This window comes from Rhea pennata, chromosome 6 (genome assembly GCF_028389875.1).
Source record: "Rhea pennata isolate bPtePen1 chromosome 6, bPtePen1.pri, whole genome shotgun sequence".
Classification (NCBI taxonomy): Eukaryota; Metazoa; Chordata; class Aves; order Rheiformes; family Rheidae; genus Rhea; species Rhea pennata.
In genome coordinates this window covers 22,539,006-22,560,924 of record NC_084668.1, presented here as the reverse complement: position 1 = coordinate 22,560,924, position 21,919 = coordinate 22,539,006, and the positions used below count along the sequence as shown (strand labels likewise).

The 21,919-nt window shown below is 38.8% G+C and overlaps 1 protein-coding gene across 3 annotated transcripts in view; it reads right to left on the bottom strand.

Moving 5' to 3' along the window:
- Positions 1-1,320: 1,320 nt before the first annotated feature.
- MYO3B (myosin IIIB) overlaps positions 1,321-21,919 on the bottom strand; it is a 227,663-nt gene continuing 207,064 nt past the window's right edge. Inside the window, exons 27-30 of one of the 3 annotated variants that reach the window (XM_062579042.1) lie at positions 10,161-10,261; positions 9,740-9,786; positions 8,272-8,435; positions 1,321-1,408 (exon numbers count right to left, since the gene is read on the bottom strand). In XM_062579042.1, the coding sequence (XP_062435026.1) occupies positions 8,300-8,435; positions 9,740-9,786; positions 10,161-10,261 (284 nt within the window). In that variant the 3' untranslated portion in view covers positions 1,321-1,408; positions 8,272-8,299. Of the gene's footprint in view, positions 1,409-7,330; positions 7,648-7,741; positions 8,436-9,739; positions 9,787-10,160; positions 10,262-21,919 lie in introns of those variants that run through there. The other 2 variants (XM_062579043.1, XM_062579044.1) reach the window with 2 other exon arrangements.

The window sequence follows — 21,919 nt, the reverse complement described above, 5'->3', positions numbered from 1 at the left end:
TTGGCAAAGACAATCGGGACAGATTTCTTTATTTTTTCCTCTGGCCTAAAACTCAAAACCCCCCACTTCCCAAACTGTTACCACCGAAGAGTTTATTAAATGGCTGAAAAAGACAGCTGGTCCCACCATCTGTTAAAAATTTTCAGGGGCCAAATGAAACAGGTTACACCTTTAGCCATGCCAAGTCTTCCAATACCCCCTCCCTCTCACAGCCTGTGGAGGGCTAATCTGAATTTCACGCTCTGATTTTGCTATTGCTAATGTCTGAGCTTCTTATGTGCGCTTCTCGTAGTTGCTTATAGTACTTCTGCTGCAGTAACAAAAGCGACCCTCTCCTTTCAGCAAGCTCATTTGCAATCAGCGGAATCCTGGCTCTATAGTCTCCTTTACAATAAGATACTGTACCTTGAAGGAAACCCACAGAGAACCTAATATCTGAATTTCTGAAGCAACAGAGAAAACCAGGGGTACATTTCTGTTGTTTTGCAGCCACCTTTCTATAAATGCTAATGGAAGTAATTCAGATGTGCCAACAAAGACAGAATCTGCAACCCACTGCAGGTGTGAGGGGGCTGAAACAAAAGGGATGCTAACCCTAATGGTATTTCTCGTCATTAACAATTCTTTGATGTTCATACTCGAGGCTCTCTTTTATCTTGTAGTTCTTCAGCCATCTTTGCTAACATGCAGTGCAACTAAATCTTTTTTCCCTAACCTTTAAAGACATCTGCAAAATGTTTATGCTAAGTTAGCTTCCATAGCATCTTTCTGTAACACACAGTGAAGTAAAATGAGATAAAGCTTGCAAGGTTATTATTAAAACATCAGTAAGTTCCTATCATTAAGTGAAAGGAGCAGATCAATAAAACGAAGCTCTTAATGTTAATTTAATAAGGATGAGTTTCTTGTAGCAGGACTACGTATTAACTTCAGTGTAATAGAAGTGGTGGTCAGAATATAGCTGCTCTGTTCATAAGAAACAGTTTGTTTCACTTGCACTCATTAAAAAAGGAATTACACATAATTCAGTTGTAAAAGATCAGTAAGTTCCTATATTAAAAAGCTGCTCAGAATATAATATATTTAAGGACACTTTAATTTTCCAGAAAGGATTTCTCTACCACTAAGTGGGCAATGGCATTCAGTCAAGGCGCTGTAGGTGCAGTTTCTCCACATCCATCTGTCTTTCCGTGACTTACAGATGGAAAAACGCTGTGTCTTTTAAAAAATGTTGAGCTCAGTAGGATGACAGTAAAATGAAATGAACAATCAAGGCGCAGAAGATGCCAGTCTGAACTACTGCACAGCACTACCAGCAGACCCAGCATTTTCCTCTCGTCCCATCGGTCATGTCCTGTTAGATCACATCCCATTTTATCACAGTCTGTTGCATTATTGTTGCAGCATGCTGGAATGTTAAACGAGTAACATAATCAATCAATACCAATTTCCAATTGCAACTCAGTTGTAAATCTACACTGAGTTCAGAATGCTGGAGATGACTGTAATATAAGTTATCAAAAGATATGAGCTTTATAAGATTTCTCATTTTGTTTTTATTTCAAAACACTATTTATAATAGATCAATTTAATCACATAAATTAACTCTCTGCCTCCATTTAGTAAAACACATATCTTTGGACTCAAATGTACATTTCCATCACACTAATTTTATATATCAGCAATATAAAGAACAGCAACTAATTTCATACCTTTTTTCTTTTACAGCTTATTTTTATCTTGAGGCATAAAGACAAACTAGTAACAGTGTAGTTAATATATTGTCTTGTCCCAAGTTTCATCTGTATGAGGTGATAGATTGAACCGCTTCTCAGTTTCATCTACGGCATGCAGCAGTCTTAGAAATTTGTACAGGAATTAGGGATTTTATATTATCATTCATTCAAATTAATAGATTTTTTTTTAATTGTTTGTCCTGTGGCAACACCGAGGAGTGCTCATTCCTGGGGTGGTAGAAATTACAGATCTAAAAGTTTCTGTTTCAAAGATGTTGTGATCTCAGAAAGAGAAATGCTCTCATAGAAGGCTCTGTATAATCTCTCCAGGTGCATTAATTGTGTACACTTGTTGCTTATGACAGGGAGCAGCAGTAACAAAAAAAAGACCCTGAATAAAGTATGTCATACAACACTGAAAGTGCCACTTCTACATCCCTCTTGCCTGGCTGCGGCACTGCAGAGCAGCCTTTGCATCCTGCCTCGTCCTAGACGCACAGCACTGAGCCGCAAGAGCATCCCAGCACCCTGCTGCCCTCGTCCTGGCCGCCCCCGCGCCCCCGGCAGCAGGCCCCAGTCCTGCTACTCCGATTTCCGGCTGTGGAGGCTTGCTAGGGTCCGGAATACCGTCAGTCTGGGACAGAGGCCAGGGAGTCCTCCCTCCTTCCCGGCACTCCACCCCAGCCCAGGGGACAGCATGCACTCCTTGTTGTGGCCACGTGAGCTCCACTGAGAGACTGAGAACACACTTTTAAGCTTAATTTTCACTGGTGATGGGTCACAAATAGGGGCTTGGGTCTTTTGCTGGAATATGCAGACAAGTTGGCCTACCTACTTTCCATCCCCATTTGCCAACTGTCTTATAAAATAATACTTAAATTGTGGACAAATAATCTCTCTCTGCAATTTAATTAAAAAAATAGGCCTGTCTAGAAGAATAAAGGAATTTAATCTTTTACTGGCCTGATCAATAACATGTTTCTGGAACATTTTCCTGTTTCTGGAAACAACTCCAAGATGTTTTTCCCACCTATCTGCTCCTACGGCCTTCAGCATTACAGTGTATGAGTGCTACAATAAATTTGCCCCTGATAACACAGACTATGTATATATTTATTGTTCTGACTGATACATGTAATAAAATATTTTCCAATAATTCTTGAGAAATCCACTAGAAAGAGCCAGAGCAGCAGCCGGTGTTTGAAGGCACAGAGCGCCATTACTACGAATTGTCGGCCTCCTCCCTTACCAGTTCCCGCGGCCAGCGCCCGGGAGACGCAGAGCCTGCCCTGGCCCGCGCCACCGCCAGCCCTGGCCCGGAGGACGGCTCGCAGCCTCGGGCCTGCCCAGCCTCCTGTGCCACGTTTGTCAGTCTGGGAGTCCTGCTTTGCTATTAAGTAGAGACGTTTTCTCTTAACTGAATAATCTGCTACAACTCCTCCCATGTTGAACAGTCTTAAAGCCAAGGCACAGTAACAAAACCTGTTTCCAGTGCTAACAACAAAATCTGACACAATTTCTAATATTTTGTTGTCAGAGTTAAAAGAAGGATGTATATGTTTATCACATGCCATGTCTTGCACATATGCTAAAGTTACTTAACTGTTCCTTATGGGATGATACTTTTGTACCATTTGGCATTACTCTTAACCGTATGTACTATTATGTATTTGATTAACCAGAAGATATTTAAAAATGACAGAAATTGTTTGTCTCCTAGAATTTTCCTTCCATTTAGAGAAAAAATTTTAGGGATGAGAAAGAAGAGCATACGTGCTAGTGTGTAAACCTTACCACCACAACACATCAGAAAAGTTAGGAACTTACTGGAATTAAAATACAATGAGACATTTTCTTGGAAGCATAGACACTTACAGTTAAACAAAATACATTAAAATATCATATAAGTAAGTAATATAATCATATAAGTATTATGCTTATATTAGCAACTATGCTGAATGACACAAAATAACCAGCAGTTGCCTAGAATTAGGATGCAATTTTACTTCTAGGAAGATAATCATGGAAGCATCCAGTGTGGGTTACTTTTTGTATCTGCCTCTGAAAAACTTGGTTCTGATATTGTTTTCATCAAAGAGAAAAATAACCTTTGATTTAATTGTACTTAGCAAACTCTACAGTTTCATATAATTTATAGTCAATTTGTTTACGCTCCAAAGTAGCAATGACTCCTTGGATGGCATGATGGGGGCCACTTAAAAGACCTTCAGTAGCCAAAAGTCTTTCCACCACTCCGAACGTATATGGGTGAGGCATGTTGCAGTGGGGGAAAATTTAAGATAACTGCAATTTTCTCACACTCTAAGGCCCCTTTATGTTACAAGAGTGACGTAAACGTTTAAGTGAGAAGCAAGTTTAAAATTACCAAATTAAAAGGGCTAATCTCCAAAAGCTCCCCGCCTGATTCATTTTCGCACAGAGACGAGTTTTTATGCTACCATAACTGAAAAGCAGAAATTGTCCTCAGCAGGTCAATTCCTAGGACTGTTCCTAATACCATTAAGGTCTATAGGAGAAATCTACTGAAACACCTTGTTAAGCTTCATCCTTTTCTCTCCTATTTGCTGAAAAGTGTTTAATTTATTACGCACTATCTAATAAGTTTCCTTCTGTGTAGTTAGTTCAAAATATGACTTACGTGCTTCACTTTTATAAAATATTAAGAACAGGATATGTTATGAACAATTAAATGCATTAAATACATTAATATTTCAGGATAATATAAGTGAAAATAAATAAATCAGAACAATGTTTCAGTAGTATCAAAACCAAGTAAGAAAATCTAAACAGTTCATGCTGATAGGCTCCTACTGACATGGTAATCAAACTGACATGTCTCCTGTACTCCTCCCTGTTTCTTATGGCATGCTACTCATCTATTCTTGGATTTATCTTTTTAAAATCCATTATGTGTTTGCATCTTTAACCGTTACGCGTTCCATCAACTAGCCACGAGCAGCACAATGCTTTACTCAGGGCCAGTGTGAAGCTTTTTATTACTCTATGCAGAGAAAAATTGCTGCTCATCCTTTGCTCCTCGGTCTAAGGCTCTCTACCTCCACCACATACTCTGTATGGTGCACTCGTGCATGGCCCCCAGCTGCTATTGCACTGCCAAATGGAGACAGTTCTTACTGCTGTGGCAAGGAACCTTTCCTCCCTGCTAAGTAGCAGCTCTTTGGTCTCACTGAATTCTTGCAAAGGCTGTTGAACAGGCTGCCTCACAAAATACTATCTTTACTGAACAACTCTACTTTTACAGCACAAACACTGTCTCCAGCTGAGTTAAATACAATTACTGCTGTAACAGATCATCCAGCACTGATGGCCAAACATTCATGATGCCTCCAGCACAGTTGCTCAGTAAGAGCAGGTTCAGCCAGGAAGACGGAGATATCCTTTCTTGCAGTGCTAAGCATGGGAAGAACTCAGAGATGCAGCCAGCAGGGAATGACAGCATCTCAAGATACCACATCTCCACACTTTAAGTATGCTGCAGAGCATACTTATCCCTTCCCGCTGGATTTGACTCTGGTTAGGCCACATTTTAGAGAAAGCATCTCCTAGAGTACCACAGGAATAATGCACATCGGAATTTTGAAAGAAGCACTTTAAATTTCAATACATTTGAGCCATCTCCCTATTCATGTACAAATCAATCAACCCAAGCAAATGTATCTACCAACGTGGCAACAAAAGTTCATTTCTTCAGTCAATATTAGTGTGGCTGAATTGATCTGCAGCAAGCTGATGATACTGCATTTAATAATAAGACTTCTCTGAAAGAAAGGCATATATGCACTCTAAAATGAGGTTGTGAAAAGGCCACCTCACAAGGATTATCTGGTGAGGGTCAACTGAATGGGGTCAAAAAACAAACGAGGAAGAGGAGACAGGCTGTGAAGTAATATAATGCACAGATTGGCTTTTGCATAGTTCTTAGTCAAAAAGTAGCAGGAATCAGAACACACAACTCAAAAGCAGGTTTTAGACAGTAATTGTAGTATAAAAAAATTAGTGACATTAAAGTAATCTGAAAAATTTTACCAGCTGTAGATAGTGGTGCTGCATGTAACAAGGAGAACATTGTATTTTACCCTTCCTATACAATTAAAGAGTGCTCAAAATATGATACAAAATCTCTTTAAAATTCATTTCTGATGACTGAGATTAATGCAAACTTAACAATTGGGAAGAAGAAAAAAAGATATGTAAGGAGTGTTTGCATTTTCCTTGTGCTTTACTATTTAAGGTTCTGAAGCTGCTCTTGTTAACTTGGGCCCCCTTTCAGCAAAGCATTTAATCATGTGCTGAAATTCTATTGATTTCAGTGGGACTTAGGCTTTGGCTTAAGTATGTCACTGAATTATATATGTTTTTTCATTTCGCATTACTTCTACATCCAATTAATAAAACTACTCAGAGTAATGTATTACTCAGTGTAAGGTACTCAAACTGCATTTTGATGCTTTTGGCTTTTGGACAGGTAACATAATACCTCACCGGAAGCATCCCTACCATCTAGCAGACAAACTTGATAAACTCACATAATAATGATGTGCATTGCACTAACAAGAAAACTTTATTTTCCCAAATAGTTTTCGAAAAGGGGGAATGGAACCACAAAGCATCCACATCATTAGAGCTCCCAGTGACCTATGTCAGTATAAGAATACACGAAGTCATCTGACTTCTTTCAAGATAATGTTATTTTCCATTCAGATATACTGCAAATCAATTGACTAGGAGACTTTATGGACTCTAAGAAAGAAAGAAAAGTTGCATTTTTCATGGATACAGCATATCCACTCATTCTTGTTACATTTTGATGAAATGTAAAGAAACTGATTGCATGCATGCATCTGTATCTGTTGCCACTCATATCTGTACAGTTTTCTAATATCATTAACCCATCTGCAGCTATTCACCAAGTATCCCTTGTTTAAGGAGTCCTTAAATTGTAAAGGCTCTAAAGCCCATGCTTGCATGGGTAGCTGTGCAGAATGACTGAAAAACTTTTGTCCCTTACAGGATTTTTAGTTTTGATCTCATCATACATTAGGTGGAAAATGAGTGAAGGACTGTTCTTTTTGGAACAGCTGAATCCACCTCTTGTACCTCATCTGCCTGCTTTCAATGCTGTTTTTACTAGCAGTGATAAAGCTTTTGCTGGACTATCCATTTCCTTCCCTCTTCTAGTTCCAAAACCCTATTCTGACTTAGGGATGCTTGGACTATGCTTGCCTCTCATCTCCTATGCCATTTTCTTGTCCTGTGATCAAAAAGACACTGTCAGTGAACTCTGATAGTAAGAAATGCTGTACCTCAAGGAACAAGTGTGAACTGCATCTCCACAAGGAAGAAGGTTTGTTAGCACAGATCTGGTTAAACCTGCTTGAGGAAAGACTAAACCTAGCATAGCACTTAGGTCTGTATTACGCATGGTCAAATTTAATCAGCATGGTTCAAAAAATCATTTTGAGATAATTGATAATGTGGTTCATCTAGGAAAATTTGATTTCCAAAACTTTTTAACAAGAGTTTGTATGGAAAAGAAACAAAGAATTGTCACATATAAAAATTGTAGCTCAGAAACAGAAAGTAAAGGGTATGACGAAGTAGCCAATTTTTGTCATGGAAAAAGTTCCCAGCAAAGCATCTCAGAATTTAACAGAAATTTAGATACTGTTTCATTACGGATTTGGAAAATAGCAAAAGTGCATTGAAAAATTTGCAGGTGACAGTTTTTCCTGCTACATACAAGAGGGCTGTGGACATGCAGAAATCAATGAAGCACAGAGATACCAGTTAAGAAAGAAATGAAATACTTGCAGGGACAACAAGAACATCCAGTCATAATGGTTTAGTCACAAGGGCTCTATGAAGCGATCTGTGAAAACATCTAATGTCATCTCTTAAACTGTTATGATTCTTATGGCAAACTAATGCTTTATAAGAAAAACAGTTACGAGGTAAATTCTGAATCACACTTTCATCATTTGAGATTACTTTACTCGCTACATTTTTGTGGTATTAAAAGCCATACAAAGCACAGGAAGTTATAACAGAACATTTAAAAATCAGTCTAATGAAATATAAAACATTTTCACTGTGACCCCATATGATGCTTTTTAGTGCAGAGTTCTTTTAATCCAGATCAATTCCTTGATCTTATTTTCCACACAGCTCTACCAACAGTTGTGCCAGCACAACAGAAGGGATGACACAGGGTGGGAACAGCAGCTGGGAGGAGTGGGGATAAGGAGCCCGAATTGTATGAGCTAACTTTGCTGCCGAAGTGATCAGTATCAACATATATAGATTGCGCTGCTCCCCTTTACTGGAATTGCTTACAGAAATTTAGCTAAATGGGACAATTTACATCTGCAAAAACCAGGTAATTTTTGCAGTGAAAGGAAGCTAGTATCTGGGATTATTTTTTTAAATACATTATGTAAACACACACACGCACAAAGTTAATTGGAAGAGATTACCAGCATGAAAATACTCTTACCAGCATTAGACAATAGAATAAATGAAATTCAGCTCTGAGCAAAAGACACTCCTCTTGAAGGAGAAGGAGATGGGGAATTGAGGGAACTGTCTTCTTCAGGTATAGATTCAACAACTGACAATGACCTGTAGTACTCATCCTCTCCATCAAGCACTTTGATTTGGCTTGAAAGAAAACAAACAACATTTATTAATTTTAAAACTGAATTCTGTCAGTATCTTACGAAACAGAAACTTCTGTGTGAATGAAAAGTGCTAACAAAAGGAAAAAAAAGATGTGATGATTTGACTAGAAAGATGTAGCTTTTATACATGTTCTTTACTTCTATTTTCTTATGGTAATAATTCAAATGGTTTTCTGAGGATCTGTGAAAGGCAATACAGTCTGTCTTTTTTAGGATGACTGAAAGACAGACCAAATATTTGCATCAAATGGGTATTTCAGCTGAGCAATGTAGCTTTTTTATCTATGTTCCAGAAGTAGGGTTTGACTTTGATGGATGGGTTGCTGTGAGTATGAGCCAAAGATCACACCATCAGTTTTTGGTAAAACCTTATAGACATCAAATGGAGGGGGGCCTTCATTTTTCTATGATGCATGGTGAGCACGGCAGTCCCATGCTAGTGTTTCTGTTCCCTAAATGAAATACAAACTTTTGTATATTACAGGAGGGGAATCAAATAAATAAAACTCTGTACAGTCATGCAAAATTTGGGGCTTGAATCTTGACCCAAAGACCTGCTATTCACTACTTCAATCTTCAGAAGATGAACAAAAAACAAGGAATGTAATACAGAAAATTCTTGTATATAATTGGAATAAATACTTTTGCGAGACCCAGCATCCATCAGTTCTCTCTGGCCCAGGTCATCATTCAATGAAATAGTTTGGTGACTGTAGAGTAGCCAGTTTAGCTTTTGTGAATTGTATTCAGCGATTTCTACCTATTTACAAGAGATAACTTGTTATGTGAAAATGGGAACTGACTGCTGGCCTCAGCCAAACGGAGAAGCAGCAACTCCTGCTGGGGCAGAGCAGCTCCTCTGTCAGCTCCTAGAACGTGCTCCCTGAGGAGGACTGAAGCACACTGCCAGCGAGGCGCTGGAGAGCTTGCAGGGCTTCTGTTCACGTTCTAGGTGAGAAGATATCAGGTTTGAAAACCCTTCATCTGGCACCTATCACTTAGGCTAAATACATTTAAAAACATAAAGAAGGCTAATTTTGTTTTTGTAGGAGTATTTTGAGAGAGCTGGGGAGCAGATTTTGTTAGAATCAGTTCTAGTGTCTGCAGACAGCAGTACACACAAATTTTATATTTGCTTCTGTAGAAAATGTCCAATGTCAATGCACAGAGATATGTTAATTGTTTATTTTTAGAAACCTCTCTAGAAAGTTTTGCATATTCTGTAATATCACAAAGGACTTCTTCTGTTTACAGTTGCTTAGAACTAAGAAGATAGATATTTACCCAAGTTTTCTTGGCTTCCTCTTGCTCCCTTGATATTCTAGAGTTCCCTGTGGAGAGGGCCAAGAACACACAGTCAAAGCAAAGCAGCAAGTCGTTAATTTTTAATTCAAAGTGATTTTGTGTTGAATGCAAGCAGATGCTGATAATATCAGAAGTCACAGCATAATTTTTTTGATCAAAGGGCTCAAGTGAGCCTGATGAAGCATGCATCTTGCTCGTCTTTGATAAACCACATCAATTATTCACCGTGAAGGCAGACATCCTGACATGAAAGCAACAGATAAAGAGCATAAGCACATGTTCAAGACGAGAGCAGAAGAACGTGGGGGTGGGGCTGGAGGGGCTGAAACAGGTATTAATAACAGAATTATTAACTGGAAACAAAGCCAGTAAAACAGCTTTATTGCCACTTTGAACTCACATTTAACTGGTTATAGTACATGTTGTCCTCAGGGCTATTCAGCATTTTGGGCTGCTGACATCGTCGACGAGGTGTTCTCAGCTTCTGTGCAAGGCAGTTTTCTGAAATTACAGTAAGAAAACACAATTTAGTTTTAAGCTGTGCCAGGTGCAGTGAATGTCTTAGTGTATTTTAGTCTGTAAGCAGTCCTTTCTTCTGTCCTGTTTGGTCCTGGATTTATTAGCAAATCTGTTGTATCCAAACTAAGCGCACACAAACTTGAGGATCTTTGTTTTCTGTTTTGAAACTTGGTTCCAATAAGAGTTGTCAATCAGAACTTCATTTTCACTTTCATAATGTCTTTTATTCTTCCATGTATCTATATCACATAGTTCCTTATTCCTTTCACTCTTTACTTTAGTATCTTCTGTTATCTAAGCAGGAAATGAGGTATACTGTGACTAGCTAGGGATATATCATCCATGAGCAGCCAAACCGTTTTTCTAACAGTGGACAGTAATAAAGCCCTTTGACTGAAGAGACTTAGCCTATTATCATCATTTTTATTATATAAAAAGGTTACTTTCTTGACACGGGTCTCTGTTTAATTGGAGTAATTGGACCAGTTTGGAATTATGCCTTCTTAATACAATTTGTGATGTGCTGCAGACCAGAAGTTGCTTAAATCATCTCGAAAGTAGAGTTTAAAGATGAAGGAACTATTTTAGAAGGGGTGGATTCTCTATAAAATTATTTTTGAATTTTAGACTCAGTTCCCTGGTGACCGTTTAACGCATCGTTCCTCCCAGGTGCTGTGAGGGACCGTGGTGGTCGGTGCGAGACAGGCGCTCTCCTCCCACACGGGCACTGCCATCCCACGCTGAGAGGAAACTGGGACCCTTCACATTTTGCTGCAGAGGGGGAGAAAAGAACAGTGAAAGAGAGGAATCTCCCAGACAGACACTCACTTGGCTGAAAAGGCCTAAGTGAAACCGCCTTCTGAAAAGAACTAACAGCCTTTTTATTTTCATTTGCCTATCATCTTTTGTATTAAGGAAAAAAGATACTGCACTGTGCTATATCCTATTTTACCATGTATTTTCTGTGGCACATCCTCTAGATTACCAGAATGAAATGACTATTTTCAGGGTAAATCAGAAACACTGTATTACTAAATGACAGTGTGGGGGTAATAATTCCCCCAATGTCTTTGACTTTTGTGGTAACTTCAGGTTAAAAATAAAAATTATTTTAATGATAGTATGAAAAAAAGAGGTTTTTGCAGCACTGACGAAAAAATATACATTTGATTACATTTGCATCCCATGCTGCTCCGGTAACAAAGGAGCAGCACAAAGCTCAAGCGGCACATGAGTTCCTTTAAGCACTTCCAAATCAAAGTTAACACAGCTCGGGAGGAAGCAGCGCTCTAGTCTCACAAATCCATTTTTAAGATCTGGCCTTAAGGAGGAGGCAATATTGCAGCGGAGGTTTATTGTACACTCAGGTTCACAGGCTGCAGCTACTGTACTTTTCCACTGTTACGGAGTAAAGTAGAGAAGGCGGTTTCACTTGGGCCTTTTCAGCCAAGTGAGTGTCTGTCTGGGAGATTCCTCTCTTTCACTGTTCTTTTCTCCCCCTCTGCAGCAAAATGTGAAGGGTCCCAGTTTCCTCTCAGCGTGGGATGGCAGTGCCCGTGTGGGAGGAGAGCGCCTGTCTCGCACCGACCACCACGGTCCCTCACAGCACCTGGGAGGAACGATGGGTTAAACGGTCACCAGGGAACTGAGTCTAAAATTCAAAAATAATTTTATAGAGAAAAGAGACATTTTTTTCAGTAAAACAAAACAACTTTTAACTCATATGCTCACATTGTTTGCCAGTTATGATCTCCTAAGTTTCAGTTCTCTATACTTCTCAAGCTCAGTAAAGTAAACCTCTGTTTTTTTTTTTTTTTTTTTTTTTTTTTTTGCTTAAGAGATTGTGACAGCTGAGCCTGAACCTCTGCTACTTACCTGTATGGTACACAACCAGGCAAGGCAGAAGCTGTTTCAGAAAATATTTCTTGACAGTCTGGGGAAACTGGGTGCTCAAGTAATACCTGCATCTTTAAAAACTTTTTTTTTCCATAATATTGAGATAGGATATAGGTGAAATTTTGTTCCCTCTGTAAGTTTTGCCAAAGACTTGCCTAACCACCTTCTACTTCCTATATGCGCGCTCTAAAAATTATTCAGATAGGTCCTAGAGTTCTCTGTCTCAGGACAGCAGGGTCTCCCACTTCTGCCAGCAACGACTTCAGTCTTGAGGCCCCAGTGTAAAAAGTTCCTTTTTACAGCAATGAAACTGTGGAGCAACCCCCCCAAATTATTTTCTTCGTTGTTCTATTAAGAGGCTGGTGTGAATAAAGAATGAGGCCTTCAGCGTTCTGCATGCTTCCTCACACACTTCTGTAGGTTGCTAAAAATAAATACACAGAACACCAATATTTAAAGTATTGTAGTATGATGGGGTATTCTTTTCTCCTTTCCCCCCGAAGGCTGTTGTGGCCTTCATGTTATTTTGCAAAACATCTATATGGGTATTCTTTGTTTTTAAAATATCTTTTATTCATTGGTATTCTGAGACATTAACATTTTTCTCTAGCTTTTTATCCTGACACTTAATTATTTCTGTATATTCCACGTGTGGTCTGCAGCTAATGTCCTCCAAAGGAAGTACTCTTCCAGTGGGTGCATTTGTCTTAGTGCTTAGTAGCATACAACAGGAACAGTACAAAATCTGGTAACATTTATCATAAACTACCAAATCTGGAGAAAACTGTATTAACATGTGCTCAACACTCAGCAATTGAATAGGAGTTCTAAATGGTGTGCTAGAATATTTTGCTTTGATGACAAACTTAAGGCCACCAATGGGGAAAAAATAAATCACTTGTCATTTTAGTAACAACAGCAGCAGCACCACTATCATGAATACAGTATTGTTTATATTGCACTCAAATCATGCCAAGCACCTCTGCTACACCAAAACTCCCACCTTTGCTACAAACTTAGAGACCAGATCAGAGAGTAAGCACATACACTTCCCTCAGGTCGTCCTTCAGCAACTGTATTTGCCTTCCTTTTGTCAGGAAAAGAGCTTTTCCTGTGTAACACCAAGAGCAGAAATTCCTTAGGTTACAAATTTTATTGATAAATTCCTTGCTACAGTGCAGAAATAACATAAGGAAGGCACGATTCTTTGTGCCAAGTGCATGAGACCAGCTGACCTGGCAAGCACAGGGTAAACTGAGGTTGTGACATCCTCCTCCTTTCTGCACTTGAACCCAGAGAGGCAAAGCAGATGATGGCAGTGCTGACAAACATGGGTGAGCTGGCTGACGTGGAGGCTCCCTGAAGCTAACCCAACACTGATGCTGCTCGCCATGAAGGAGGTTAGAGCCTGGCAAATGGTTGGATCTGACAGACTATGAAATATTTATAAGTAAACAAACACTGATGGGGTTTTCAGTTACTCCTCTATTACCACTATTGGTCATCTTTTTTATTCCTCTGGTACATAAGAGCCCAAGCCAACAGACCAGTACCTTGCAGTGCTCAGCCGGATTGAAAATATGTGTGTTCTCAGCTAAATGCAAAGTCAAACCTCTGAGTTACAGTTTTCAGAAAAGGAAATTACTTAACTAGAAAATAGTGCCTCCAAGAGAGACTTGGAAATCATCATGGACATTCTGCTGAATATGAAGTAGACTGGGTGCAAAGCAGAGGACTACTCAACAGAAATAGAAAAATGATGTTACTGTTAAGTGCAAAGTTATTTTAAAGAGGGTGCTGGAAACACTCTCAGAATGTTTTGAGAGCAAAAATAATCCAAGAACTGGAAAACCTACTATAGAGGGAGAAATTAAGGAAGACTGATCTTTTTAATTTATTCAAAAGAAAGGTAAGAGATGATGTAAAGCAATTCTAAATCCCTGTAGAGAAGGAAGTTTTCTGATGGTGGGTGGCTTTTCACCTTAGAAAACAAAGGTCTGAAGTGTCTAATGGTTAGAAGTGAAAGAGAAATTCAGACCAGAAATATGGAACATAAGGAAAGCAATCAGAAGAAAAAAATATTTAGCAATATGATGGAAACTCAAATCAAGATTGGAAGCTCTTAGAAAAGGTCTGTTTTGAGTCAAGTGAAAGTCAAAGACCTGTTATTCAAAATATGGGATAGGTCAACTTCTGGCTTAATATGAATTATTTTCTCTAGTGTGATTTTTACCAAGAATCTCAATCTGCAGAAGACTTTTTTATTGATCTTTTGATTTCTGAGATACACTTTCACCTTTGAATTTCCACACATCTCTTCTTTGCTTTATTATGGCTGCTAGCAATATTTTTCTTGTATTAACCATTATGTCCATTATACTGACACTTTTCATGACATCTCTTGGCTTGCAGATGATTAGCCAATTTCATATGCCATATCTTACCTAGATGATTCTTTTAGTTAAAAATCCATCCTTTCAATAAACTGCAAAGCACTCTCTCAGAACTCCACAAGCTTCTGAAACAGTAAGGTTTAATGAAAGACTTTAAAAGCTCTTTATCACTCACACAAGGACTCCTACATCTAGGAGTTGGGCCCAAACCAATACTTGCAAAATAGTACCTGCAAGAATGTGTATTTCTAATGATTTGCCATGAGGAGGACAACTTCACTGTGATCCTCAGTGATGATCTCATGTTAGATGTCCAGTTTGCCCTGCTCATCACGGTATTAAAAACTTGTGGACAGGCATTGGAATCACTCTTGAGAAGGACAGCGAATCATCAGATCTTGTTCTCTGAAATGAAGCTGACATATTCATAAACTGTTCATGACTAAGACCTTGCTTCAGAAACCCCTTGATACTGATAACTTTGCCAAACATTGCTAATTCTTTCTACACAGGGACTTCTGCAGAGAAAATGGTCATGAGGCATCTACAGTTGCATTTTTAACTTGTAGCTGCCATTGACTGAGTCAGTTCGATTTAAGCCTGGTGCAGTGCAGAGGCAGCACTAGGCCGTTCTTACTCTCAGCAGGAACACACAGAGGGCATCTTTGCCAACACAGCAGTGCCACAAGATAGGCTGCCTTCCTGGAGCGACTCCCTTCCACTACAGCATGTATCCAAGAGTGGAGCAGGGTACTCTCATTTTCTTTCTGAAGCCACTTACGCAAAGCAGGTTGGGAAGGGATTAATCTTGTCTCTTTCCTGTTACAGGTGAACACAAACATGGTATCACAAGAAAGGATACTCCTTGTCTAATTACCTAGACTTTGGGAGATCTATAATACGAGCAGAAGGGGCAGCCTGGCAAAGGAAAGGTAATGAGGCCATTTAGGGGTCATATTTTTTACGAACGGAGCAAGTAAATAAAGTAGATTTATCGGCATGACCAAGAAAAATAGTAAGTATGTGGCTGATTTCCAATCTATAATATCAGATGAAACATGAAAGTGGAGCCCTTAATTATAAGCAAATATTAGCACAGACTCATGGGATCTCATCATAACATCTCAAGGTCTACATTCATGAAAATTTAAGCAATGTTTAAAATCATGTTAATTTGTTCTTTGTTTGTTTCTTTTCCTGCCAGTTTAATTTACTGTAAAATACTTTAGTTCTCAAGCCTGGATATATTGATCATGCCTATGTAAAGCATTGTTATAGCCTGGGGAGAAGACTTTTGTGGAAAAACTTGTCTTTGTTCTCCTTTGATAATTTGTATGTATTCTGATATTTTCAAGCTTTTCCAGCTTTGAATCATTTTTCAAGGCAGCAAGCTAACTTCACTTTTCCTCTTGAAGTCTTGGGCAAATGCAGAAATGACCTCACAGACAATGATAATGTACATCCTCCTCCTGGACTGGATGCTAAATGGATAATTATGTGCAGCATGTTGACTTCAAGGAATAGTTATATTCTCTTCTGTGCAGTACAAGTCTATTCAAACAGATGACTCGAGGGGCTAGTGATTCTGATCCCACTCATATCAGTGTTAAATGGGAGTGACTGAACTTCATTTATGTGGTAACGAAAGCTGTAAATGAATCAGGCTTTATGATATTAATTATTCCAACTTTACTTTAAAGAGAGAGATTTATAAAGGGCACATCCTGCTGTCAGACCATGCATGTTCGTACAAATATGTTTTCCTTCCTCTCTCATTCCCATGATTCTCCACTATTTGCACACATTTACATCACACCATAAATGCAAAATGGGAGTAAAATGAAAAGCTTGCCTGAAAAGCAGATTGAGCAGTCAGGCAGTTAGACCCTGCTGCGCTCCTGCTGCGCCTGCTGGACTGCCATAGCCAAGCCAGTGAGCGCAGTACTACCTTGCACTACCTCTCTACCAAGCTGTGATCACTAGGACTGCAGTACAAAGCACACATTAAGAGACACCAGGCCCATATCACTGCCTGTTATGTGTTACCAGCTATAAAAGCATCAGAAACAGGGATAAGATAACAGCTGTAGTAAACTTCCCAGAACAAGTACTGCAGACTGATCCGGCAGCCTCATTTGGGAACAATGAATGTGGCCAGACCTATACTGTACCCCAGAAGCATTAGCTGTGTTACGGGAGTTTCACAAGCTTGTGGCAGCCTGAGGGAAAACAAAGACGCCATCTCCAAAAGATTTTATATCTCAATGTGGGCAAAACCACACCAAGAGACAACAACATGGGGCAGCAAAGAGCAAAAAGCAAGGTTAATTGGTGACTTAAGCAATCAGGCATGTCTCTAGTATCCTCTTCTTTTTCCTTCTGAGGTTAATAGAAGGGGAAAGAACAAACTATAGGAAGAGGAAATGGTAAAGAGAAAAAAGAAGAAAAATGAAACAATTAAGTAAGATACTGAGAAACTAAAAATGGGTGATTCTACGAAGAAAAGGGAATAAATCATCACTTATGGAGCAGCAGAAGAACCTAACTAAGTTCTGGCATCAAGGATTTTATTAATCTAGTGACATCAGGAGGCAAACTGGCACATTTAGTAGTGTTAACAATCGTAATTCTCTCCAGGATACTTCACGCTTACATAGCAGTAACTTCAGAGCTCTGCAAACCTTCATTAAGGTGATCCACTCTGTTGATATGAGATAAAATACAACTGAGAACCACTCTTGCCACTAAATTCCTTCACTTTCTTTCTCTACAGAGGAGTGCCTTGGAAGATACAGGGGCTGCTGCTCCTCATGATGCTAGTGACATGCAAGTATGGAAAGAACATTAAATTAGATGTTCTTTGAAGAGTAAGAAGGCCTTAGCCCTTGTTTTCCTTCAAAAAATGTCTTATTGGAGTACGACAAAAATGTTTCTAAAGGAAAAGAACCTAATTAATTTTGGAAAAAAAAATAATGCTTAGAAAGAGTGACTAACCTTAAACACAGCCTGCAATTCTCATGTACTCAAGGCTTTTACTGGGATTCAGTACCTAAGAAAAATGAGTTAGATTTCATTATTTTCAGTATCATGTGCTTTGCAATCTAAGTCTGTAGTTTCAAATGTTGTTACTGGATTCACTGGAAACACATAGCATTTTAAGGGTAAGAAGTCCTATAATGGAAAGATTTAAATCAAGCTGGGTGATCACCTCAGATCCTCCACACAATTGTGGTGAACTAGAATTCTGTTTATTCAGATGGAGTGTGCTCATACTGCCAAGAGCCATAGACTGCTAGAAAAATTAGTGTAGCTTCTTTGATGTCATGTGCATCCCAGAATCTGTAACACACTGCTAAAACTGTGAGCACAGCCTTTTGTTTATAACCCTAAACAGAACCATTTGAATACACACACTGAAAGAACTCGTAACAGAAGCAATGCATTTTCTTCCACCCAGTGATTCGTTACTTATGGCTTCATTTTGGATACTGCAGTTCTATGTAAAGACACATGCTTTAGATTATAAAGCATACTAAGTAAATCCTAAGTTTTTCAAGATGGTATGTAAAGGCTGTTTTTGCATCTGTTTGTTGCCAAAGACCCAGATGATACCGTAATCAGAACAACAAACATTTTATGTGAAATCAATCATTTAGCTGTCTCTGAACCTTGAGACAATGGCTTTTAGATACACTTTGTTGGGAAACAAGATCCATAAATAGTTAGAATCTTGGCTTTTGTTATTTCTTCCCATCCAGCACAATTCTGGTATTTCAGTATTTGTCAGTTCTTTCAGTTTTTGTTGTGAATGATTTAACTGTAGAGGGAAAAGGCAGAGATTAAACAAAGCATACTGAAAAACTAAACTGTCAGTGACTAACACTGATAAGATTCAAACCTGTCAGCAAATAGCATGAGCCTACAAATATGGTTCTGAACACATATTCCTATACACATTGAATATACGCCTCCCCCTCACGTGCCCTGCCTGTAATGTTTATAGTGTATTCCAGAGGTGTGGTAATTTGTCAACTAACTAGACAAAGAAGTTTAAAACTAGAACTTCAAGAATAATTTCATGTCAAACTATTCTGGACAGCAGAAACTATTTCTGGACAATAACTAATAATTATTTTTCTTCTTGTTCTTACATTTGGCCTAAGGCTGTTGTGGATGCTGCTTTTTTGTTAATTCTTGAGACCTTTTCAGAGGAGATGGTTATTGATGAAAAATAGACCATTTCAGGTATGCTGGAATGACAATATCTCATAGCGTGTTTTCAGGTTCTAGGAGATCTGCCTGACCCAACAGCCATCCAACTAGATGTGGTCCTCTTCTCAAACTAGGTGGCCACTGTTGAACAGGTAACTGCTGGATGATAAGAAATAGCTATTTTACATTATCATGTGAGGTAACTGATGTCTTCTTTGCTGTTCGAGCAATGCTGTATAATCAATACGAGCAACTAGAGAAATTCACAGAAGAAAAACCCAACGACAGCAATTAAATACAAAGAGATCACTTCCAGATCAGGAAACCCCTGAGCTGCAAACCATGCTAGGCTGGAGAGTGTTCTGGGCAAATATCTCTGCTTGCTTGTCCAACTTCTGTACTGTGCTCTGGGCTTTTCCTCTTGATTATTTTCACAGAGAAGAAGTTTGGCTAGATAGACTTGGATTGGACTGGAAATGTTCTTTTTTGTTTTATGCGAGGTTACATACATTCGGTGACTAGGAAAGAAATCCACTGAAAATAAATTCAAGCAGTGCAAACCTCAAGAGACAGACATCTGAACCTGAGGATAAGGTAACTCCTTATAAGGTCCACGTAAGTGCCTTGAATGCAAAGATGATTTCAGGGCCAACTTTGACTACTCCCAGTAGAATGTCTTTTCTGGTGCACTGCACCAGATCAGCTTGAGCTTCTGGAAGGCAGAAGTAGAAATCCCTTGCAGAGAGCAATATATACATAAGCCATGAATCTTCATTTTTAAGGACAGGCCCCATTTTCCCTTCTGTATGGGTATTAGTCTGAGGTATTAGAAACGCTGGGACACCTACACAAGCCTTGTGCACCCAGTGGCTTACCAGGATGCACGCTCAGCCCGACAGCATTATGTCACAGTCAGGACTTGGGTTGCTGGGGCAGTTTATTTGTTTAGCTAAGTTAAGAGAATATGATGAGAAAGGATCTCAAGTGACTATATTGCCCTTCCCCCTTTTCCAAAATAAAATCATATCTCATGTTAGAGGTATGGGAAATTAAAATTACTCAGAAACAGAGATATTAAAGAAATTCCTCACAAATACAACATCAACAATGGAATGACTCACTATTTCTGTGCAATAAGACAATGACTATTCCTTCAAAGAAGACTTAGATTGACAATTTATTCAAAAAATCTGACTGGTTAAATAGCTTTGGAAATTTAAAACATGAACCCTATCTATCATGACAATATCATCAATTTCAGAGATATTATCTAGAATATATTCGGACCTGCTAAAGCAGAAGTTTTTAAACTGCAGACTGTGGATTTCTGCACATCCTGTGCTAACATGCTTCAGAAAACTCACTGGACACTTGGCACTGGCTCATCTTGTGGATTCTAGCTAAAAAGCAAAGCATATGGGGAAAAAGATGAAACAAACAGAAAAAGTAAACACTGCGATTAACTTTTAAAAATAAAAAGTCAAAACATTTACTGCATTAGAGAGCAGTAACAAATCACAAATACCTCTCTAATACTGCTTCTCTACCGAGCCAACTGCCAAAGTTGCCAAAAATGCATCATACATTTGTATGACGGAGGGAGTTGGTCTGCACAACCCAAAGCAGGATGGAGGCGCTCTGTAAGTTCACACTCAGTTCAGATGTGGCTCATAATGAGTATGTGTTTCAGAGTTGCTGTCCTAGCATACTGCCTAGATTCTTTTAAAGGCAATCCCTCACCTTCTTCCAAACTGTAATAATAGCATTTTTATCCCATATCCTCAGAGATTAAGCCACTTGATTGACTTTGAATTCTGGACACACTGGAAATTTGTATTAATTTAGCATAATGATGAAGCGCAATAAAAGCTCTGTGGAACCACAACAGCATGGTCTCTAAGGTTTTGTTCGTTACAGAAACATAATTTGCATATCTAAAGGCTTGAAACCATGGGTCCATATTGATACAACCAGTATCTCAAATTTGAGTGTAGCAGATTCAGCATATATTTCAAAGAATAAATGGTAGAAGCCCAAGATGAAACTCTCAATAGATTTCTTCATTAAGAAAGAAGGTTTTTTTCCTGAATTCAAGGTAGTTGGCAGCAGTAACTTTTAAAGTAAATATTCAAGAAAGGTTGACTGAAAGCAGCAAAAATGCCACTAGTTAAGTACGTGCTTCCCAATGTTGCTACAGTGATTTGGTCTGACATTTGTAAATGTTGGAAGTATGGTATCTTGACCAGATAAAGGAGACTAATGCTGCAGACCTATGCATGTTAAGTGCTAGTGATCCATTCCTTTAAGGGGGTGCTAATTGCCTCTGGGACTTCTAACATATTAGCCCTAACATTAGTGATGGTTCACAGCTGACTATAAATCAAACACAGGCCTGTAAATTCCCAGGGAATATCTTGAAAGAGAAATTGAAGAAGCATAAGCAAACTATTCAGCCAGTGACAAAGAGTTAGAAAAACAGGTAGGACTGGAAAACACCTTCAGACTTTAAAGATGGATGTGTCCTGCGAAAGAGCACCTAGATGTCCTTCTCTTTCCAAATCTAAATCAGAAACTATTTATTGGTAACTTATGCTATGAATCACAGGAGAGAATGCTGAACAAGTATAAAAATAAGAGGTCATTATTTCAAGAGTTGGGAGCACTGAGATTAGATCATTAACTTTAATCTTGTTAAGATGTAAAGGTAGATGGGAGCTTCCAGTGGCAGGAAAGCATATTTAGAAAATGCAGAAGAGGTATTTAAAGAAAACTGAGGGAGCTGTGGACAGTTCAAACTTAATAAAGGAATTTTAGGCTGTGTATTTCATGATATCTACTCCTATCATCTGCAGTAGGAATTTAGGGAGTGCAAAGGACATAGAGTGTCTGTATATTTCATTCAGTGCTTCCCAAAAGCATTTAAAGAAGCACTAGGCAAAAAACTTTAGTTCACAGGGGCAGAAGGACATATATACTCATGTGTGCATGTACAAATAAAGTGAGTTGACTTTCTGATACTACAGTGACTTGCTTATGTGACAATACTTTGTCTCCGAAATTCAATTTTTTGACAGGGCACAGCTTGGCTTAGCATGTCAGCTCACTCTACTGTATTCCACTCTGAATGTGGCCTTTGCAC